Below are 20365 nucleotides of genomic sequence, written 5' to 3' on the forward strand. Positions count from 1 at the left end.
AAGATTTATGAGCATTTTGAGAGGTTTAGTATGCTCAAGAATACTCAGCATAGCTTTGTCAAAGGCAGATCGTGCCTTACGAGCCTGGTGGAGTTCTTCGAAAATGTGACTAAACACATTGACAAAGGGAAAGCGGTAGATGTGGTTTATATGGATTTTAGCAAGGCTTTCGATAAGGTCCCCCATGCAAGGCTTCTAGAAAAAATGAGAGGGCATGGGATCCAAAGTGCTGCTGCCCTGTGGATCCAGAACTAGCTTGCCCAAAGGAGGCAGAGAGTGTGTATAGATGGGTCTTTTTCTAAATGGAGGTCGGTCACCAGTGGTGTGCCCCAGGGATCTGTTCTGGGACCCTTGCTATTTGTCATTTTCATAAATGACCTGGATGAGGAAGTGGAGGGATGGGTTGGTAAGTTTGCCGACGAGACGAAGGTTGGTGGGGTTGTGGATTGTCTTGAGGGATGTCAGAAGTTACAGAGGGACATAGATAGGATGCAAGACTGGGCGGAGAAGTGGCAGATGGACTTCAACCCAGATAAATGCATAGTGGTCCATTTTGGCAGGTCAAATAGGATGAAGGAGTACAATATTAAGGGAAAGACTCTTAGTACTGTAGAGGATCAGAAGGACCTTGGGGTCCGGGTCCATAGGACTCTAAAATCAGCCCCGCAGGTGGAGGAGGTGGTTAAGAAGGCATATGGTGTGCTGGCCTTTATCAATCAAGGGATTGAGTTTAGGAGTCCGGGGATAATGGCGCAGCTATATAAGACCCTCGTCAGACCCCACTTGGAGTACTGTGCTCAGTTCCGGTCGCCTCATTACAGGAAGGATGTGGAAAAGATTGAAAGGGTGCAGGGGCGATTTACAAGGATGTTGCCTGGATTGAGTGGCATGCCTTATGAAGATAGGCTGAGGGAGCTCGGTCTTTTCTCCTTGGAGAGATGTAGGATGAGAGGAGACCTAATAGAGGTATATAAGGTGTTGAGAGGCATAGATCGGGTGGACTCTCAGAGGCTTTTTCCCAGGGTGGAAATGGCTGCTACGAGAGGACACAGGTTTAAGGTGCTGGGGTGTAGGTACAGGGGAGATGTTAGGGGGAAGTTTTTCACACAGAGGGTGGTGGGCAAGTGGAATCGGCTGCCATCAGTGGTGGTGGAGGCAAACTCAATAGGGTCTTTTAAGAGACTCCTGGATGAGTACATGGGACTTACTAGGATGGAGGGTTATAGGTATGCCCAAAAGGTAGGGATATGTTCGGCACAACTTGTGGGGCCAAAGGGCCTGTTTCGTGCTGTAGTTTTCTATGTTTCTAAGAGGGTCCTGTGGAGGGTCAGGGAGTTGGGGACGTAGTTGGGGATGTGGGGGGTTTATATGGGTTTGGGGAGAGAGCAAGGTGATCAAGCACTATAGTTACCCAGAAATTAGAAGTGGTTTCAATTCTTTTAACTTTCCTGAGTAACTATTACAGTAACAGATTTGGAACCATCCAAAGTTTGGGATTTAGATTGCATTTGTGGATGGTTCCCGGAGCACAACAATTGCCTGAGAAATTCAAACTTACCTGTGGTTATCACCACTGGTCTATAGAATACACCATTGGACTTCTGATTCTAGAGTCTGGACTAAACAGTGACTTTATTTTTACCATCGTCTTTCCTGACCCCCTTTCTCTTATCCCCTTTTATTGTGTGAGTGCAAAAGGGGTGGAAGTTGGTAAATCCCTTCTTGCATTTTGTGTGTAAAAAAAGCCAACCCTCTTATATTTCCTTATCTTAGGTTTGCTGTAGGGTTATTAATAACATGTTGGACGACTTCAAACTGAAGGGTATGCCACCACTTATAAAGGGGGAAATTAAAAACACCTTTCTGTGGATGGATAGTAAGAGGAGAAAATGGGGCTGATAAATTCATCCCTCTCCTCTCCGTAACGTTTGACCATAAGCTACTGCAAAATGACAACAGGTGAATCTTCATCCTTATTGCCCTCCTTTACTTTCGTGAAGTAGCTAATCTCCATTCTGTCCCATTTCTCCCCAGAAATCGTGCCTAAAATTAGGAATGTCAGATGTGAGAAACTGTAGAAGCTTCACATTGTGACAATTCAAATTGCAACACATTTCTATACTTTGTTGTGCAAGAGGTATCCATTCGTAAAATAGCTGATTATTCTTTTTTACAGTTTTCCTAAAGAGAGCATAATTCTAAGTGAAGAATTCTCCAAGCCCCCATCGGTGTGTTTGATGGCCGGCGTGGTGGGAGAATATGACGGGGTTCCCAGAAGTTGGTTTCACACGAGTGTGAATTTACAGTGGGATCTTCTGCTGATGCCTGCCATGGTGGGCTGGAAAACTCCAGAGGCTGGCATGAACCTCATTTGAAGGCTTGCTTCTCCATGCCAGATACTCCATGTGCCAGCAGGAAAACATGCCAGCATGAAACATGTTTGGAGCAATGTGGCACGCAGATGTCGGGATTCACCTGAACAATGGCTGGGGAGCTGCCTCAGGAGTTCGGGATGGAGGCTGCCGGCAACCCTGGAACACCACAGCAGTAGGTGAGGGGAGCATCTGTTGGTGGACCTTCCAGATTAGGTGTCCTGGAGAGGGCCCATCTTCCAGCCTAAGAGTGTTCCTGGAGATCTATCTTCATTCTCAGGATGTCTATATTCCGGTCACAGAATGCTCCCGAGGATCTGTCTTCATTTTCAGGAGGTTCATCTTCTTTCTTCAATAGTGGGCCAGTGATGTTGGGCACTTTTCCAATGAAGTGTTTGGATATGATGGCAGACTATGCATTATCCAGGTCTGCCCCGCCAGAGAATATGGCATGAAATACCCGGGTGCTTAATTAATGAGGTTGGGGCCAGAAGATTTGGCATATTTTTCTCCCGGCCGCAGCAGCAGGAAACACTCCATGTTCCTGCACCCGCCATAGCACTTAGTCTCAAAATGGGAGAATTCTGCCCTAAATTTATAATCCTCCACTATGGTTGCTAGCAGACAATTTGAGAATGAAGATTATTGAATCTGAATTTGATACCAGCCTTCCTCCATATACAACATATAACAAGCATAATTCGAGAGCAACCAAGAATGCGAACCCTGACTGACCTCCTCCCTCCATAGTTCAGCAACACTGGCCGATAATAGCATCCCTTGCTGAGATTAATTAACTCAGCAAGTACCTCAGCAAAAGCCTTCGGAGAAGCCCAGAAGAGGATATTTTGAAGGATTTATTTTTAAAACATTCTTGATCACTGAAAGCTTTGAATATAACCTTTAATGTGTCAACTGGGCGGAACTCTCCCAATCTGAGACAAAGTGCTGTGGTGGGGGCGGGAATGTGGAGTATTTCCCGCTGTGGAAGCCGGTGGGAAAACACGTCAAATCTTCCAGCACTGACCTAATTAATAATGCTTCCGTGTGTTTTGTGTGGTATTCAGTGGCCTAATAGCACCTAGTCTGTCACCATGTCCAAATGCCAAAAGGTACCCAACATCACTGACACACTATTGAAGAAAGAAAATGAAGAGGATCTCCATGAACACACTGAGCCCAGCAGATGGACCTTCTGAGAATGAAGATGAATCTCCAAGAACTTGCTGAGGTTGGAAGATGGACCCCCTCCAGGATATCTAATCTGGAAGGTCCACCTCAGATGTAAACCCTCATCCACCATTGAGATGTTCCAGGGTCCTGGGTTGCCAGTGGCCTCCATTCTGAACTCCAGAGACAGTTCTAAGCATTGTTCAGATGAGTCCAACATCTGCATGCCAAGTTGTACGAGAGTGTTTCGCACCAGTATGTTTTCCCACCCATCATGGAGATTCTGACGTGCTGGGTCAGGCCTTCATCAGTGTCCCATTAGCGGGATGCAAATGAGGTACAGGCCATGCTATGGTGGGTTTTCTGATCCGTTATAGTGGGCACAGTGGAAGTTCCCACTGTAAATTCAAGCCAGTGTAAACCGATATCTGGGCCTTCTGGCATTTTCTCCCACAATGCCCGCCATCAAACATGGCAGCAGGGGCTTGGGAGAATTCCACCTACTATCTCACTGTGGGTCAGCAGGCCTCCCATAAGTCATTCAGGCCAGACATTGACAACCATGGAAAGATATTGGACAATTCTACGAAATAGACTTTGAAAGCATACTTCAGTTCTTGGGAGCTGGCTGCCATAAGACTCTTTAGGCTCTTGTCAGCCAGAGGACAACCAGACACACTGAAAAAAAGAAAGCAAATATTTAATTTCTATTACCTTTCTGATAATATATTGACATTTCCTAAATGAGAAATGGAGAAACCTATCACCTTTACCTGCCAGCAGAGATTCTCACATTCATATTTAGACGATCCAATCTGATAACAGGATGTTCCTGACTATTGTTCATGTAAATATTTAAAAATCCAATTGTTACAAGGGATTTTTATTTACTTGTTAACAGATTAATTTGTTGCAGGTTATAGTTAACTTCATTACTGGCATTTCAGAATGATACAACACATCTAATTAATGAGGAACTGCTGAGTGAGTGGCTTAATGTACATCATCCTCCTGCCACCACTAACTACCTTTCAAAAATGTGTTATGAGATTACACAGGATCATTTATCTCCATTGCATAATTTATATTGCTTTGAATTTTAGCAGAATCTTACATTGAAATATTGAAGACTGGGGATGTGATCTTGAAATTTTGGATTTACGGTATGGAATTTTATGTGACATAACAAAGGATATTCTCAATTTGAAGAGCGCAAAGTTAAATTTCTCAGATTTCAACTTTTTGCAGGAACAGTCATTGATATTTGTCAATCTATTGTAAATGACACAATTACCGAGAAGACTGGCCAATAGAATGCAAAAGTGAATGTTTAAAAGAATGTATCTCTTAATTGCCTCTACCTGACATCACTGCAGCATCAAATATGACAGAATGACGTAGATGCTAGATTTGTGTTTCAATACCACGCACTCTTTGCTGTTAATATTGGAGACATCAATGCTCCAAATGAGCATCAACATTTTATATTATATTTTATCAATTCAGCCTACAGACATTTATTTCACTCTGTTTGTAAAATTGCACAATGGTCTGTCTAAAATTGTGTGCTAACACAAACTTGCGTCAGCACAACGAAGCACACATTTTTACAATGCAAATTAAATTTAGCTTGGGCTATTTTTTTAATGTTTATGTGTGCTTTTAATATGATGCTCATGTGATGCTCATAAATATTAAGGTTTTTTTTATTACTTTTGGTCACAGACTGAGAAGGTTTCCATGTACTGGGAAAAATATATATATATATGTGTCTTTTCCTTCAATGGAGAAACTCCAAGAGAAAACTCAATTTAAATCACTTAAGATTCAGATGTAGTTCCTTTAAAATCATTAACATGCTATATTATTGCAGTGTGTCCAGCTAGATAAGCACAACAGTCACTTGAGACATTTTGAAAACAAATATGCAGCTTACAAGCGAGCGGTTTTTAATTTAGCCACAAACTGCAGGCCAATTTTCTGTTTCTAAAAGATACAGTTGCTGGCAGAACACATAATGGAGAAATTATGCATATTTTTTTGCAAATCATTTTTATAACTTGCGATCCAGGCTTCAGTTATCCACACTTGTGTCTGAGAGCAGAAGCTGTAAAAGCACCAAGTGTTATTAGCAAGACTGGAGTTAAATCACTGTAACTTGCACCGTATCCATCATCACCATACCTTGTACTCATGCGTTACATGCATATGCAAACCTTTATTCCAGGCCAGTAAAAGTTGAAAGTTTCCATCACGTATATCAGAGTTGCTGCTTTTTTAAAACTTAAGAAAAAAGCTCTACAGTAAATTCATAAATGATCCAGGAAGTATATTTGACTGCAAGGGCACCCATGACTTTCCCAATTAATGTCACATTACTGCACTTCAGTCAAATCAGAACCCAACTCTGCAATTACACTATTATTATGGGTTCGATTTTCATGTTGGAGACATGTAGCGGGAGTCAGGAAATGTCTTTGCTTGGCACATCTGTCTTGGGAAAATGTGCCTTGAAAAGCCCAATTTATATTTAGTGCAGGGTGGGGTGGCAGAGATGGGGGGGGGGTCGTGGGGAATGATGATGCATGTTGGAGTTGGGCCTATGACTCTGGAACAGCTTGGAGGCAACCAGCGGAGTTGTTGAGTGATGAAGTAGGCTGGTTAAAAGGCCTGCCTTGGTTCTCTGAAACTTCACAGCAGTTGTTTTGTTCAGCATTAGGTCCTCTAACCCTCACCCTTTACTGTAGAGCTCTCATGCCCATACATGCCAACCCATGCAAAATCATGCCCCCCAGCCACCCTCAATAACCTCTATACCTTCCAAGCCAATCTATGCCCCACACCTTTCCCAATCTGCCCTCATATCTTCAATGCCAACCCATGCCCCTCCATCCAACCAATGTCCCCTCATACGCTCCATGCCAATAGTTGAGGTGATGGCCTAGTGGCATTTTCGCTGGACTATTAATCCAGAAACTCAGCTATTATTCTGGGGACCCAGGTTCAAATCCCACCACAGTAAATGGTGGAATTTGAATTCAATTAAAAAAAACTAGAATTAAAAATCTACTAATGGCCATGAAACCATTGTCGATTGTTGGAAAAACCCATCTGATTCACTTATGTTCCTTAGGGAAGGAAATCTGCCATTCTTAATTGGTCTGGCCTACATCCAGAACCACAGCATTGTGGTTGACTCTCAAGTCTACAAGATTATGAGAGGCATGGACAGAACTTTTTCCCAGGGTGGAAGAGTCAATTACTAGGGGGCACAGATTTAAGGTGCGAGGAGCAAGGTTTAAAGGAGATGTACGAGGCAGATTTTTTACACAGAGAGTAGCGGATGCCAGGAACTCATTGCCGGGGGAGGTAGTGGAAGCAGATACGGTAGTGACTTTTAAGGGGCGTCTTGACAAATACATGAATAGGATGGGAATAGAGGGATATGGTCCCTGGAAGGGTAGGGGGTTTTGGTTAAGTTGGGCAGCATGGTCAGTGCAGGCTTGGAGGGCCGAGGGGCCTGTTCCTGTGCTGTAATTTTCTTTGTTCTTTGTCCTCTGAACATGGGCAGCTAAGGATGGGCAATAAATGCTGGCCAGCCAGCAACGCCCATGTCTCACAAATGAATAAAACACAAATGGCAATTCCACATCGTTTTGCCCAGTATACATTCAGTAGAGAACCAATGAACCTCACAGTAACAATGATAAGTATGGACAAGCTTTAAATTGCTATTCATAACATTCTTTAAAAAATGCTATAGGAAAGATAGAACAGGGGGTAAGACAGGAAGGGGAGTTGCACTTTTGATTAAGGAAAACATCATGGCAGTACTGAGAGGCGATATATCCGAGGGTTTGCACACTGTGTCTATATAGGTTGAACTGAGAAATAAGAAGGGGGAAATCACTTTGATAGGGTTGTACTATAGGCCCCCAAATAGTCGGCGGGAAATTGAGGAGCAAATATGTAAGGAGATTACAGATAGCTCCAAGAAAAATAGGTGGTAATAGTAGGGGATTTTAACTTTCCCAACATTGACTGGGTCAGCCATAGTATTAGAGGCTTGGATGGAGAGAAATTTGTTGAGTGTATTCAGGAGGAATTTCTTATTCAGTATGTGGATGGTTCGACTAGAGGAGGGACAAAATTTGACCTCCTCTGGGGAAATAAGGAAGAGGAGGTGACAGAAGTGTAAGTGAGGGATCACTTTGGGACCAGTGACCATAATTCCATTAGTTTTAAGATAGTTATGGAGAATGGTAGGTAAGGCCCAAAAGTTAAAATTCTAAATTGGAGCAAGGTCAATTTTGATGGTATCAGGCAGGAACTTTCAACAGTTAATTGGGGGAGTCTGTGGGAAGGCAAAACGACATCTGGTAAGTGGGAGGCTTTCAAAAGTGTGTTAACCAGGGTTCAGGGTAAACACATTCCTCTTAGAATGAAGGGAAAGGCTGGTAGAAGTAGGGATCCCTGGATGACTTGGGATATTGAGGCTCTGGTCAAGAAGAAGAAGGAGGCACATGACATACATAGGCAGCTGGGATCAAGTGGATCCCTTGAAGAGTATAGAGGGTGTAGGAGTAGAGTTAAGAGAGAAATCAGAAGGGCAAAAAGGGGACACGAGATTGTTTTGGCAGATGAGGCAAAGGAGAATCCAAAGAGCTTCTGCAAATACATAAATGGCAAAAGAGTAACTAGGGAGAGAGTAGGGCCTCTTAAGGATCAACAAAGTCATCTATTGCGGATCCACAAGAGATGGGTGAGATCCTAAATGAATATTTCTCATCAGCATTCACTGTTGAGAAAAGCATGGATGTTAGGGAACTTGGGGAAATAAATAGTGATGTCTTGTGGAGTGTACATATAACAGAGAAGGAGATGCTAGTAGTCTTAAAGCACATCAAGGTAGATAAATCCCCAGGACCTGATGAAATGTATCCCAGGACACTGTGGGAGGCTAGGGAGGAAATTGCGGGTCCCTTAGCAGAGATATTTGAATCATCGATAGTCACAGGTGAGGTGCATGAAGATAGGAGGATGGCAAATGTTGTGCCTTTGTTTAAGAAGGGCTGCAGGAAAAAGCCTGGGAACTGCAAGCCAGTGAGCCTCACATCTGTAGTGGGTAAGTTGTTGGAATGTATTCTGAGAGACAGGATCGACAGGCATTTAAAGATGCAAGGACTGATTAGGGACAGTCAGCATGGCTTTGTGAGTGGAAAATCATGTCTCACAAATTTGATTGAGTTTTTTGAAGGGGTAACCAAGAAGATAGATGAGAGCAGTGCAGTTGATGTTGTCTACATGGACTTTAGCAAGGTCTTTGACAAGGTACCACATGGTAGGTTGTTGCATAAGGTTAAATCTCACGGGATCCAGGGTGAGGTAGCTAAATGGATACAAAATTGGCTTCATGACAGAAGACAGAGGGTGGTGGTAGAGGGTTGTTTTTCAAACTGGAAGCCTGTGACCAGTGGTATGCCTCAGGGATCGGTGCTGGGTCCACTGTTATTTGTCGTTTATATTAATGATTTGGATGAGAATTTAGGAGGCATGGTTAGTAAGTTTGCAAGTGACACCAAGATTGGTGGCATAGTGGAGTGAAGAAGGTTATCTAGGATTGCAATGGGATCTTGCAATGGGCCAGTGGGCTGACGAATGGCAGCTGGAGTTTAATTTATATAAATGTGAGGTGATGCATTTTGATCAATCAAACCAGGGCAGGACTTACTCAGTTAATGATAGGGCATTGGGGAGAGTCACAGAACAAAGAGATCTAGGGGTACATGTTCATAGCTCCTTGAAAGTGGAGTCACAGGTGGACAGAGTGGTGAAGAAGGCATTCGGCATGCTTGGTTTCATTGGTCAGAACATTGAATACAGGAATTGGGACGTCTTGTTGAAGTTGTACTAGACATTGGTAAGTCCATACTTGGAATACTGTGTACAGTTCTGGCCACCCTATTATCGAAAGGATATAATTAAACTAGAAAGAGTGCAGAAACAATTTACTAGGATGCTACCGGGACTTGATGGTGTGAGTTATAAGGAGAGGTTGGATAGACTGGGACATTTTTCCCTGGAGTGTAGGAGGCTTAGGGGTGATCTTATAAAATAATGAGGGGCATAGATCAGCTAGATAGTCAATATCTTTTCCCAAAGGTAGTGGAGTCTAAAACTAGAGGGCATAGGTTTAAGGTGAGAGGGGAGAGATACAAAAAGGTCCAGAGGGGCAATTTCTTTCACACAGAGGGTGGTGAGCATCTGGAACAAGCTGCCAGAGGTAGTTGTAGAGGCGGGTACTATCTTGTCTTTTAAAAAGTGTTTGGACAGTTACATGGGTAAGATAGGTATAGAGGGATTCAGGCCAAATGCGGATAATTGGGACTAGCTTAGGGGTTAAAAAAAGGGGCAGCATGGACAAGTTGGGCCGAAGGGCCTGCTTCCATGCTGTAAACCTCTATGACTTTATGCTGTTACTGGAATGGTATAAAAATATCAATCAGCCAGAACTTCAATGGATCAATCACAGAAACTAGAAGCACTTGGCATCTTTTTATCTTGTGTAAAGAAACATTGAGCCATTGGTAAAGTGGATCTGAGAACAATCCTGTCAATCAAGCAATGTTTTCTCTTGTGTGCACCTATTTCAACAAACTGATGGAAGTCCGGGCTCTCAGCTGCGTCTCATTATGCAGCTACATTGTTATGGTCTTTCCTGACACTTTCATTGTGGACCTGCTGGAAGTGCTTATTTTTTGAGCTGCAGCTTATTCTTCGACAAGTCCTTCAAAAGCGGTTTCACTCCACAAAAACTGTGGGGAGGTAAGAGGTGACTACCCCTGCAATGGAACCGTGCCTACCCCTGAAATGGAGCCAGTCAGGTGATGAATACAAGCCTGTAACATTCTCCCATACTAGTAAAAATTAGGGAATGGGAGTGGGAATCCCTGAGTCGTGTCTTGTCCATTTCTAAAGGTCCGTGGAGACAAGATAGAAACTATTTTGTAATTTTGTAAAGTGAGTGTGCAATTGCACCCTTTGTGCAGAAAGAAGTCTTTCTGTTTTGAATGCCTAACTCTCCCACATAGAAGAATAAACTGCAGCTCAAAAATAAGCCCTTCTAGCTTGTACACAATGAAAACATCAGGAAAGACCATAATAATGTACCTATACATTGCAATAAAACCCCTGCTCAGATATCAGTGTTTATAATTAATTAAATTAGTGCTTCGTATAGGTGTTCAGGAGTGAGAAAAACTACTTTCGCATACCTGCGGTGTGATGCGTAATTACCAGTCACATGGCCACTACCATCACATCCTGGGGTTGGGCAACTAGGAAAGAGCATAAGAAAAAAGATGGTCAAAATAACAGCAGCTCCAGGCTTTCAACGTAGATCATTATTTAAGTTAAGAATATCCATGCCTCTGTACGTAGCGGGAGGTGGTTATGACTTGGTTTCGCTACTCAAGAGTTACCTCCTGAATTGTAATTTGACTCTTCTTGTGTTTTGATGGCAATTCCAAACTTTGAATAACTGATATTTTTCTAAGCTTCTGTAGAAAAGCTTTTGTAACCAGTTATTACACAGAGTACTTGCTATCCCTGAGTTGTTATTTTACACTCTGGAAAAAGGGGAAAAATCTGTAAATTAGGAGATGTCAAAGGTTATCAGGAGTGAGAAAGAAACTGAAGTTGAAGCCAGTATAAGATCAGCCATAGTCTGGTCAAATAATGGAGCAGACTCGAGCGGCCGAACTCCTGCACCTAATTTGTCTGTTCATATGTACGCTACGAGGGTTTCGATGTATACAGGCAGTAGGAAATTCTGGCAACAGTTTCTAGCAACATCTTCACAATAATTAACAGCACTCTGAGGAATTAGAAGACAACCAGTTTGAAGTAAATGAATAAACAAAAAAGATTTGCAATTGTGTAATTCCTTTCATAACCTCAGGATGTTGTAAAGTGATTTACTGCCAAATAAGTACTTTTGAAATGGAATCACTATCATAGGGAAACACAACAGCCAATTTCCACTTAGCAAGGCCTCACAAACAACACTGAGATAATGCTCGGATAATCTGGTCATCTAATGATGATTTTAATGGGGGGATTAATATTGGTCAGCACATCGGGAGATCTCCCCTGCTCTTCTTCAAAGGCACAGTAAGAAGTCTCACAACACCAGGTTGAAGTCCAACAGGTTTATTTGGTAACACAAGCTTTCGGAGTGTCGCTCCTTCTTCAGGTGAGTGGGAGTTGTGGTCACAAGCAGGGCACATATAGACACAAACTCAATTTACAAGATAATGGTTGGAATGCAAGTCTTTACAGGGAATCAAGTCTTAAAGGTACAGACAATGTGAGTGGAGAGAGGGTTAAGCACAGGTTAAAGAGGTGTGTATTGTCTCCAGCCAGGATAGTTAGGGAGATTTTGCAAGCCCAGGCAAGTTGTGGGGGGTTACAGATCGTGTGACATGAACCCAAGATCCCAGTTGAGCTGTCCTCATGTGTGTGGAACTTGGCTATCAGTTTCTGCTCAGCGATTCTGCATTGTTGTGTGTCATGAAGGCCATCTTGGAGAACGCTTACCCAAAGATCAGAGGCTAAATGCCCGTGACTGCTGAAGTGTTCCCTGACAGGAAGAGAACATTCCTGCCTGGTGATTGTCGAGCGGTGTTCATTCATCCGTTGTCGTAGCATCTGCATGGTCTCCCCAGTGTACCATGCCTCGGGACATCCTTTCCTGTAGCGTATCAGGTAGACAACGTTGGCCGAGTCGCAAGAGTATGTACCGTGTACCTGGTGGATGGTGTTCTCACGTGAGATAATGGCATCCGTGTCGATGATCCAGCATGTCTTGCAGAGGTTGCTGTGGCAGGGTTGTGTGGTGTTGTGGTCACTGTTCTCCTGAAGGCTGGCATCCTCCTATCTTCAGGCAGCTCACCTGTGACTATCGATGATTCAAATATCTCTGCTAGGGGACCCGCAATTTCCTTCCTAGCCTCCTTAGTATAATATTCCTCTGAAAGATGGCAGCTGACAGGACTCCAGCATTTAAGTGTCAGCCTTGAAACTTGTTTTTCCTGTGCTGATGAATGATAATTCACACCAGAACGGACTACTAGTCACAACTGAATAGGGTGGCTCGGTGGAACAGCAGTTAGCATTGCTACCTAACAGCGCCATGGCCCCAGGTTCAATTCCAGCTTTGGGTGACTGCCTGTGTTGAATTTTCACATTCTCCCCGTGTCTGTGTGGGTTTCCTCTGGGTGCTCTGGTTTTCTCCCACACTCCAAAGATGTGCGGGTTAGGTTGATTGGCCATGCTAAATTGCCCCTTATGCCCCAAGATGCATAGATTAGGGAGATATGTGGGGTTACAGGGTTAGGGCCTGGGTAAGATGCTCTGTTGGAGAGTCGGTACAGACTTCTGTACTGTATAATTCTATGAAGTTAAATGTTCTGTATGTTAAGCACGTGTTGATTGGGGCCCAGGTTTCCTTTCTCAACCTATTCACCTGTTCTCTGAGATGGACATAAAAGACCCTGTGACACTACTAGTGTAACAACAACATCCATAATTTCATAGCATAGTATGATTTATCACATAGCAGGGTTACATTAGGAACATTTACAGAAACCTTTTACCCATTTGTTTTGTGAGTATACTAGTTAGGTATGATTCCATATATGATATTTTTTTCCAATCTTGTACTTAGTCCTTCAAACACCCTGCTAACCCAAGTCTGGGGCACAGAGATGGCACAACTAGACATCATTAAAAGTTAAAAGTTGTTGAAGGGAAAGTAATTTGCTCCATAGGCAACTCGTCTTCTTGAAAACAACTTTATCAATTGAGTTATAGGGTTCCAGTTGAGATCATGAGTGATAAAGCAATAAATCTAGAGTTGATAGCAGTTGCTCTTGCAGAGAACCAACCTGGACATGACAGGTCAAATGATCTCCTTCTGCTCTGTAATCTTTCATGATTCTATGGTTAAAGCTAAGGGGTGATCTTTGTCAATTAAAATTCTGAAAGTAAATGAAGAAATAAAAGAAACAAGACTTTGCCCACTTCATCAAAGGATAGACAGGAGATGTAAGCATTTCAATTATGGCACATGGGAAAAATTGTGAGTATCTATACAATGCAATCTCTAGGATATTGATAAATATAGAGGAGATAGGATTAAATAAGAATTGCAAAGTATCTGGCATGATGATAGAATATGTGGCACAGTGGTTAGCACTGCTGCCTCACAGCACCAGGGCCCCGGGTTCAATTTCCAGCTTGCGTCACTGTCTGTGTGGAGTTTGCACATTCTCCCCGTGCCTACGTGGGTTTCCTCCGGGTGCTCCGGTTTCCTCCCACAGTCCAAAGATGTGCGGGTTAGGTTGATTGGCCATGCTAAATTGTCCCTTAGTGTCAGGGAGATTAGCTAGTTAAATGAATATTATTGGGATAGGGCCTGGGTGGGACTGTGGTCGGTGCAGACTCGATGGGCCGAATGGCCTCCTTTTGCACTGCAGGAGTCTATGATTCTATACCTCTAACACAGCCAGCAAATGGACAAAAAAAACTAAAATTACCTTGGATGACTCTTGATTCACAATATTGTATTTTTCCATTCCTTGAATTGGCATACTGAAACATCTTTAGTGCATGGAGCAGTAAAACAAATTCAATAGTGCATAGGACGATACAAAAATGCACTCGAGCAGTTTTAATTCCATTCACAACTCACTATAATATTAATGAGGACACAAAGGTATCATATTCCTGCCCAGCAAGGAGGCATTTAATTGGCACCTTAGAATAGAAATGCCACGTACCCATATGCAGTTTTTTTGATGGAAAATTTGAAATCCTTTCATTTCCTCCCCATTTCTCTTGCTTTGTCAAATCATTCAATGAGGTAGATGTACAGCACAGCAAATTTGGTGAAAGCAAATTGGAAAATCCCAAATTTCCATTTGACTTCAATGGAAATAAAGAAAACTGGCTGTAAATTCGCATTTATCCACTTTAAACTACCAGATAAAGACAAATTGCTTCATCAAATATTGTAACCTGCAACGTTCATATATTTATTAAATGATGGATGCAAGTTGTTGTACATTTCAGCAAAGTCATGAATGGTGAGCTGTAACTTACGTTATGAGCTCTTTCTTTGAGTCTTTGCTCAGAAGTTTGGGCTGAGAACTTGGAATAGTGACCTCACCAGGATATCTCCTCTCTTCCATACTTTCCTCTGGGCCAATATCTTCTTTCTGTGATCATACCAAATCAAATAAAGAGATATGGTAGAGTTTCTGGTTTGGACACAATCAGCAATTTGGGTGCAAATCATTACCCCAAACTGCACTTATTGAAGAGTGCTTTCATTCCATGAGTTTCTGCTCAATCTCATTAATTTATCACTGAATGCGAAAATCTACCCTGAGCCAGTGCAAATGATTAAATTGTCTTTTAAAAATTAAAAAGTAAATTTTTAAAAGAAATTTGAAAAAAAAAATGCTTTTGAAAATATTCCTTGATATATTTAATAGTAACAAAACAACTTGCAAATATACAGTACCATTAATGTCCCTGAGATTGAAGTGTTTTATATGAGTGTTGTCAAACAACATTTGACACCAAGCAACATAAGGAGATATGAGAGCAGATTATCAAAAATTTGGTCAAAGGGTTTGGTTCAAGGAGTGTCTTAAAGGAGAAAGATTTAGAGAGGGCAATATTTAAAATGGAAATTCTAGACAGCTGTGACTGCAACTGCCCATACTAGCACAAATATATTCGGCTGTGCAAAAGGCCGGAATTGAAGGAGTGCAAATATCTTAAGACATGGAGGATTACAGAAGTACACAGAGAAGTGAGGTCTCGGGGGAATTCATAAACAAGGGTGAGAATTTTACAATTGAGGCTTTGCTCAACCGGGAGCCAATATGGGTCAGCGATCAAGAGTGATGACTGAATCAGACTGAGGGCAGACTGGGTCTCAATTTGATGTCTCGTCAGGCCTGGTTATCATTAGAGATCAATCCAGCCCAATTTACCAATCCAAACTTGATACAACTTGGTAATTTCACGATGCCACATGAAAAATAACAGAAAAGTTACCCTCTGATTTAATTTTATTAAAAAGTAGGCATTAGCATAAAACACAGAACCCTGCTTGATAATTAGGTCTGAGTTCCTGCTAAGTAAACAGAACACCATTGTAGCGTCAAATTTTATACATTGATGTCTGATAGTAGTGTTGACCTTGCAACTGTCATGAAACATATTGGGTCAAATGTATCGTGACCAGCAAATGAACAGCACTTGCTGTCCAATAGACTTATCTTGACATATCTAATTTCCATGAGCTTTTGCACAGCAAGTTGCTGCAGATGTGCAAGTTAGGGGGAAATGCTGGTGCGGGGTGTTACTATCATTTGTAAAGCGGGGAATCTGTTAGCTCAGTTGGCTGGATGGCTGGTTCATGCTGCGGAGCAACACCAACAGTGCAGGTTCAATTCTCATTCCGGCTGAGGTTCCTCATGAAAGCCCCACCTTCTCAAATTTGCCCCTTGCCTGAGGTGTGGTGATCCTCAGGTTAAATCATCACCAGTTAGCTCTCGCACTCAAACGGCAGAGCAGCCTTTGGCCATCTGGAACTATGCTGACTTTGCCTTTACTTAATCAAGAGATGCAGGCTAATGTTCTGGAACAAGGGTTCAAAATCCCACCATGGCAACTGGTGGAATTTAAATTCAATCATTAAATCTGAAATATAAAGCTAATCTCAATAGAGGTGACCATTGCAACCATCATTGATTGTTGCAATGGTTCTCTCATGTCCTTCAAGAAAGGATATCTTCCTTACCTATTTGTCTGGCCTACATGTGACTCCAGAGCCACAGCAATGTTGCTAACTCTTAAATGCCCTCTGCAATGGCCTTGCAAGCCATTCAGTTCAAGACCGTTTAAGAAGCGGCAACAATTGCTGACCTTGCCAGGGACACCTACAGGTTATCACTGGCAAGGTCTATTCTTATGAAAGAATTAAAAAAAGACTTTGAAACAGACACTGAAAACCTCCGACCTCGCCCGTGGCTGGGATTCTCCAGTGATGCTGCAGTGAATGGAGTTTTGACTGTAATTCTCCACTCTTGCTGGCATCAGGATGAAGAAAAGGAGATCGAAGAATCCAGTCCAGTGTGGCACCCTCCACAGGGGATATGCTATCTGTAGGCCTGGTAATGGTGCATCTCCTCAACCAATCAGGTTTAAAAATAATGACTGAACTGGAAATGCAAATTTAACTCAATATTAAATTAAGTACAGAAAGCAAAACAAGGACAGCGAAAGAAAAAGATTTGTTTATGAGAAACAGAAAAAGCGGCAGAAAGTTAAAAAAAATCAACAATCTTTAGCAGCAGTTAAAGCTAGTTTCCAGTGCCTGAAAGATTGGTTGTCATGCTATTGAAAAGGGTACTTAGGCGGAAGTGATCTGGCCCAAACTTTCTGTGATTAATTTAGTCCCTGTCCACATAATGACATAAATACAGGAACCCAATCCTTTGAATGGTGAACCAGATTGTGAGATGCTATTTTTTCACAGGATATGAAGGAGTAGTGCATCTTAACAGCACCTTCTGAATTTCTGCATTTATCTGCATATCTGCACTTTTTTAAAGTTGCTGTCTGCATTTTTCATGAAAAACAGTTAGTGCCATTAACCTCGCCATTATCTATGTTGTAATTTCTGACCCCACACACTACAATTAACCTGTTATGCAAATGCACATATTTTTAAAAAAGGGAAATTCTGCAATCCAACACTTTAATTGGAGACGACTGGTCTCAGTGAAATTAGGAAAATGAATAGATGAAAAATAATGGACCAAAGGTGTAATTTCCGGAGCTGGGCCCCGACCAGCACCACTGGAATTGACAGAGCACAGAATCACCCCAAAAATCATTTGCTTTTCCAAACATAGTTCTGTTAACAGTTCAAATTTAGTTGCAACAAAAATGAAAAGACAACTGCAACTCACATTCAGACATGCCTTCCATCAATGATCAAAAGGAAATCCTCATGCATTACCTCTTTCTCTTCTTCCTTGTGTATCTGTGCTTTAGTGTAGTTGACAGGTGCATCCCATCCTTCTTGTTCACACAATGCTTGGTAGTACTGAGGAGTTATCAAGATACTGTTTAGGTATGAGGGGGGAGATTCTGGGGTGGTTACTGCAGAAATGACAGTGGCAACTTTGTCCCGGTTTCTATTCTTGTTCATGCTTAAATCAAGTGTCCCGTTTTCATCCACTTCTATATCTGTGATCTGTATTAAAAAGAGGCCAACAACTGTTATTAATTGAAATAAATGTTATCTACTATACTGTATTAAAGAGATTGCATTACTTTGAAGATTATTTTATAGAACATCAATTGGGAGTGTGGTGTTGTAGCTGTTTTCCTGTTGCTTCAAATGCAAACGTAATCCAGTAACTCCAGTTGATGACCAGCTCAGCCAAATCTTAAAAGATTGTAGACAAGTTTTAATCCTTTAATAAAGGCCAAAAATATCTGTTTTCATCACAGGTTCTGGCAAGCCCTAATAAGTGAAGCAGTAATGTAAGGACTTGGAAAGACTTGGTTGATTTGAGAAGGAAATAGCACCGAACTGGGTGCAGGAAGTATGAAAGTAATGGTTACAAACCATACTGATACTAAAGTTCATAGCGACTCAGAGATAACATGATAATATTTCACAAATTCATTCTGTATGATGGCAATGTAGAATGATTCGGCTGCTGTAAGTTAATTGGACAGTTTTGCCAAGAGGAACTTTCATCAGGTCAGATTGAGGTCATTTTGCAGTCATGTAATCTGCTTAACTTTCACAATTATTACATTAGCAATTTTGTAAATACGTTTCACATTTTTGGAAAATAACATTAGCTTATAGTTTTGAGGACATGATTCAAACAAATACATGTTCCATATGATTTATATCTTTTACATATTTATATCTTTCTTTTCTGGTTGACAGCTAACACTGGGAAGTTGCTCTATATAAACCTAAGAACTTAAGAAATGGGAGTCGGCCATTCAGTCCCTCGAGGAGGGAGGATCTAATTGTGATCTTACTCCACTTTTATGCCTGACCCCCATAGCCTTTAACCCCCTTGTCAATCAAAAAGTTGTCTAACTCAGTCTTGAAAATATTCAATGACCGAGCCTCCATTCCCTGTTGAGGAAAATAATGACTTTATGAGAATAAATTCCTCCTCATCTCTGTCTTAAATGTGAGAACCCTTAATTTGAGGCTGTGTCTTCTAGTTCTGGATTTCCCCATGAGTGAAACTATCCTCTCAATATCCATCCACAAGATCCAAGATGGCGCTGGAGCAGGACGGCAAGCTTTCTTCCAAGCTGTGCCCAGCATACCCTCTAATTCTACCTTTTACTCTCCTTCTTTGCTTTTAAAACTCTATTTTAACTCTTTCACATTCTGTGCCCTCTCCTTTCCTTCTCTATGTACGTATGCTTGTCTGTATAGCATGCAAGAAACAATACTTTTCACTGTATACTGATACATGTGACAATAATAAATCAAATCAAAAAACCCTGTCACACATCCTCCTAATCTTATACATTTCAGTAAGATTATCTCTCATTTTTCTAAACTCCAATGACCATCGGCCCAACCTGCTCCATTGTTCCACATAAGATAACCCCCTCATTCCAGGAATCAGCCGAATGAGCCTTCTCTGAACAGGTACAGTAAGTCCTCACTTCAAGTTGAGGGTGTGTTGTTGAATGTTGTACATTAAATGGAACAACTTTAAGTGAATCATATGTTCCCATAGGAATCAATATCAAAGCCAGAGTTAGATTCCTTTGCACGGATAAAATAAGTTGAAAGTTGAAATATTGTATTCACTCTGCATTCTGAGGTGAAATAACTTGCAAAAAAAACCTAAATATGAAGTAAATACTGTAACACACAGTATATAATAAAAAAAATACACTCATCATACTTTTAGATTGACCATGCTCTACCTAGTGGTAGAAGTTGGTCAGTGCAGTTATTAACTGAAATCCCAGAACTATTGATTTTATGCTTTCATGTGGTGTGGCATCACTGGCAAGGCCAACATTTGTTGCCAACCCTAATTGCCCTTGAACTGAGTGACTTGTTAGGCCATTTCAGAGGACAATTAACAGCCAATCACATTACCAAGTCAACCATATTATTAATGGTCTGGAGTCACATGAAGGCCAGACTAGGTGAGGATGGCAGATTTCCTTCCCTAAGGGACAGCAATAAATCAGATTTTTAAATTAACAATTAATGACAGCTTCAAGGCCACCATTACTAAGACCAACCAGCTTTTATATTCCAGATTTATTAACTGAATCCAAATTCCACCAGCTGCTGTGGTGGGATTTGAACGTCTGCTCCGACAGCATTAGCCTCTGCATTATCAGTCCCGTAATGTTACCATCTCCCCCTGTACTGACACCTTCAGCCACTAGATGGAGTCTAGGATTTCAGCACAGGAAGCCAGTAGCAAAGATAGGGATGGAATCAGCGGAAAGGTTCTCTCAAGTCCTAATAAACAAAGCAGCCTAAGGCAAGAACAGAGGGTGGGAGCTATAGCTACGGGCCCAGCCTCCCCCTCATCTGCAGGAAGCTGGTCCTGGCCACATACAGCAGTAAGGAGTCTAACAACACCAGGTTAAAGTCCAACAGGTTTATTTGGTAGCAAACGCCACTAGCTTTCGAAGCGCTGCTCCTTCGTCAGGTGAGTGGCATACAG

The 20365-nt window shown here is 41.9% G+C and overlaps 1 protein-coding gene across 1 annotated transcript in view; it reads right to left on the minus strand.

Annotated features, from left to right (window-relative positions):
* Positions 1-20365, minus strand: part of st18 (ST18 C2H2C-type zinc finger transcription factor) — a 194190-nt gene that overhangs the window by 22389 nt on the left and 151436 nt on the right. Inside the window, exons 11-14 of the mRNA XM_078216977.1 lie at positions 17644-17880; positions 14706-14821; positions 10817-10879; positions 4152-4220 (exon numbers count right to left, since the gene is read on the minus strand). Of these exons, the coding sequence (XP_078073103.1) occupies positions 4152-4220; positions 10817-10879; positions 14706-14821; positions 17644-17880 (485 nt within the window). The remainder of the gene's footprint in view (positions 1-4151; positions 4221-10816; positions 10880-14705; positions 14822-17643; positions 17881-20365) is intronic.

The sequence above is a fragment of the Mustelus asterias genome, chromosome 7, assembly GCF_964213995.1.
Source record: "Mustelus asterias chromosome 7, sMusAst1.hap1.1, whole genome shotgun sequence".
Taxonomy (NCBI): Eukaryota; Metazoa; Chordata; class Chondrichthyes; order Carcharhiniformes; family Triakidae; genus Mustelus; species Mustelus asterias.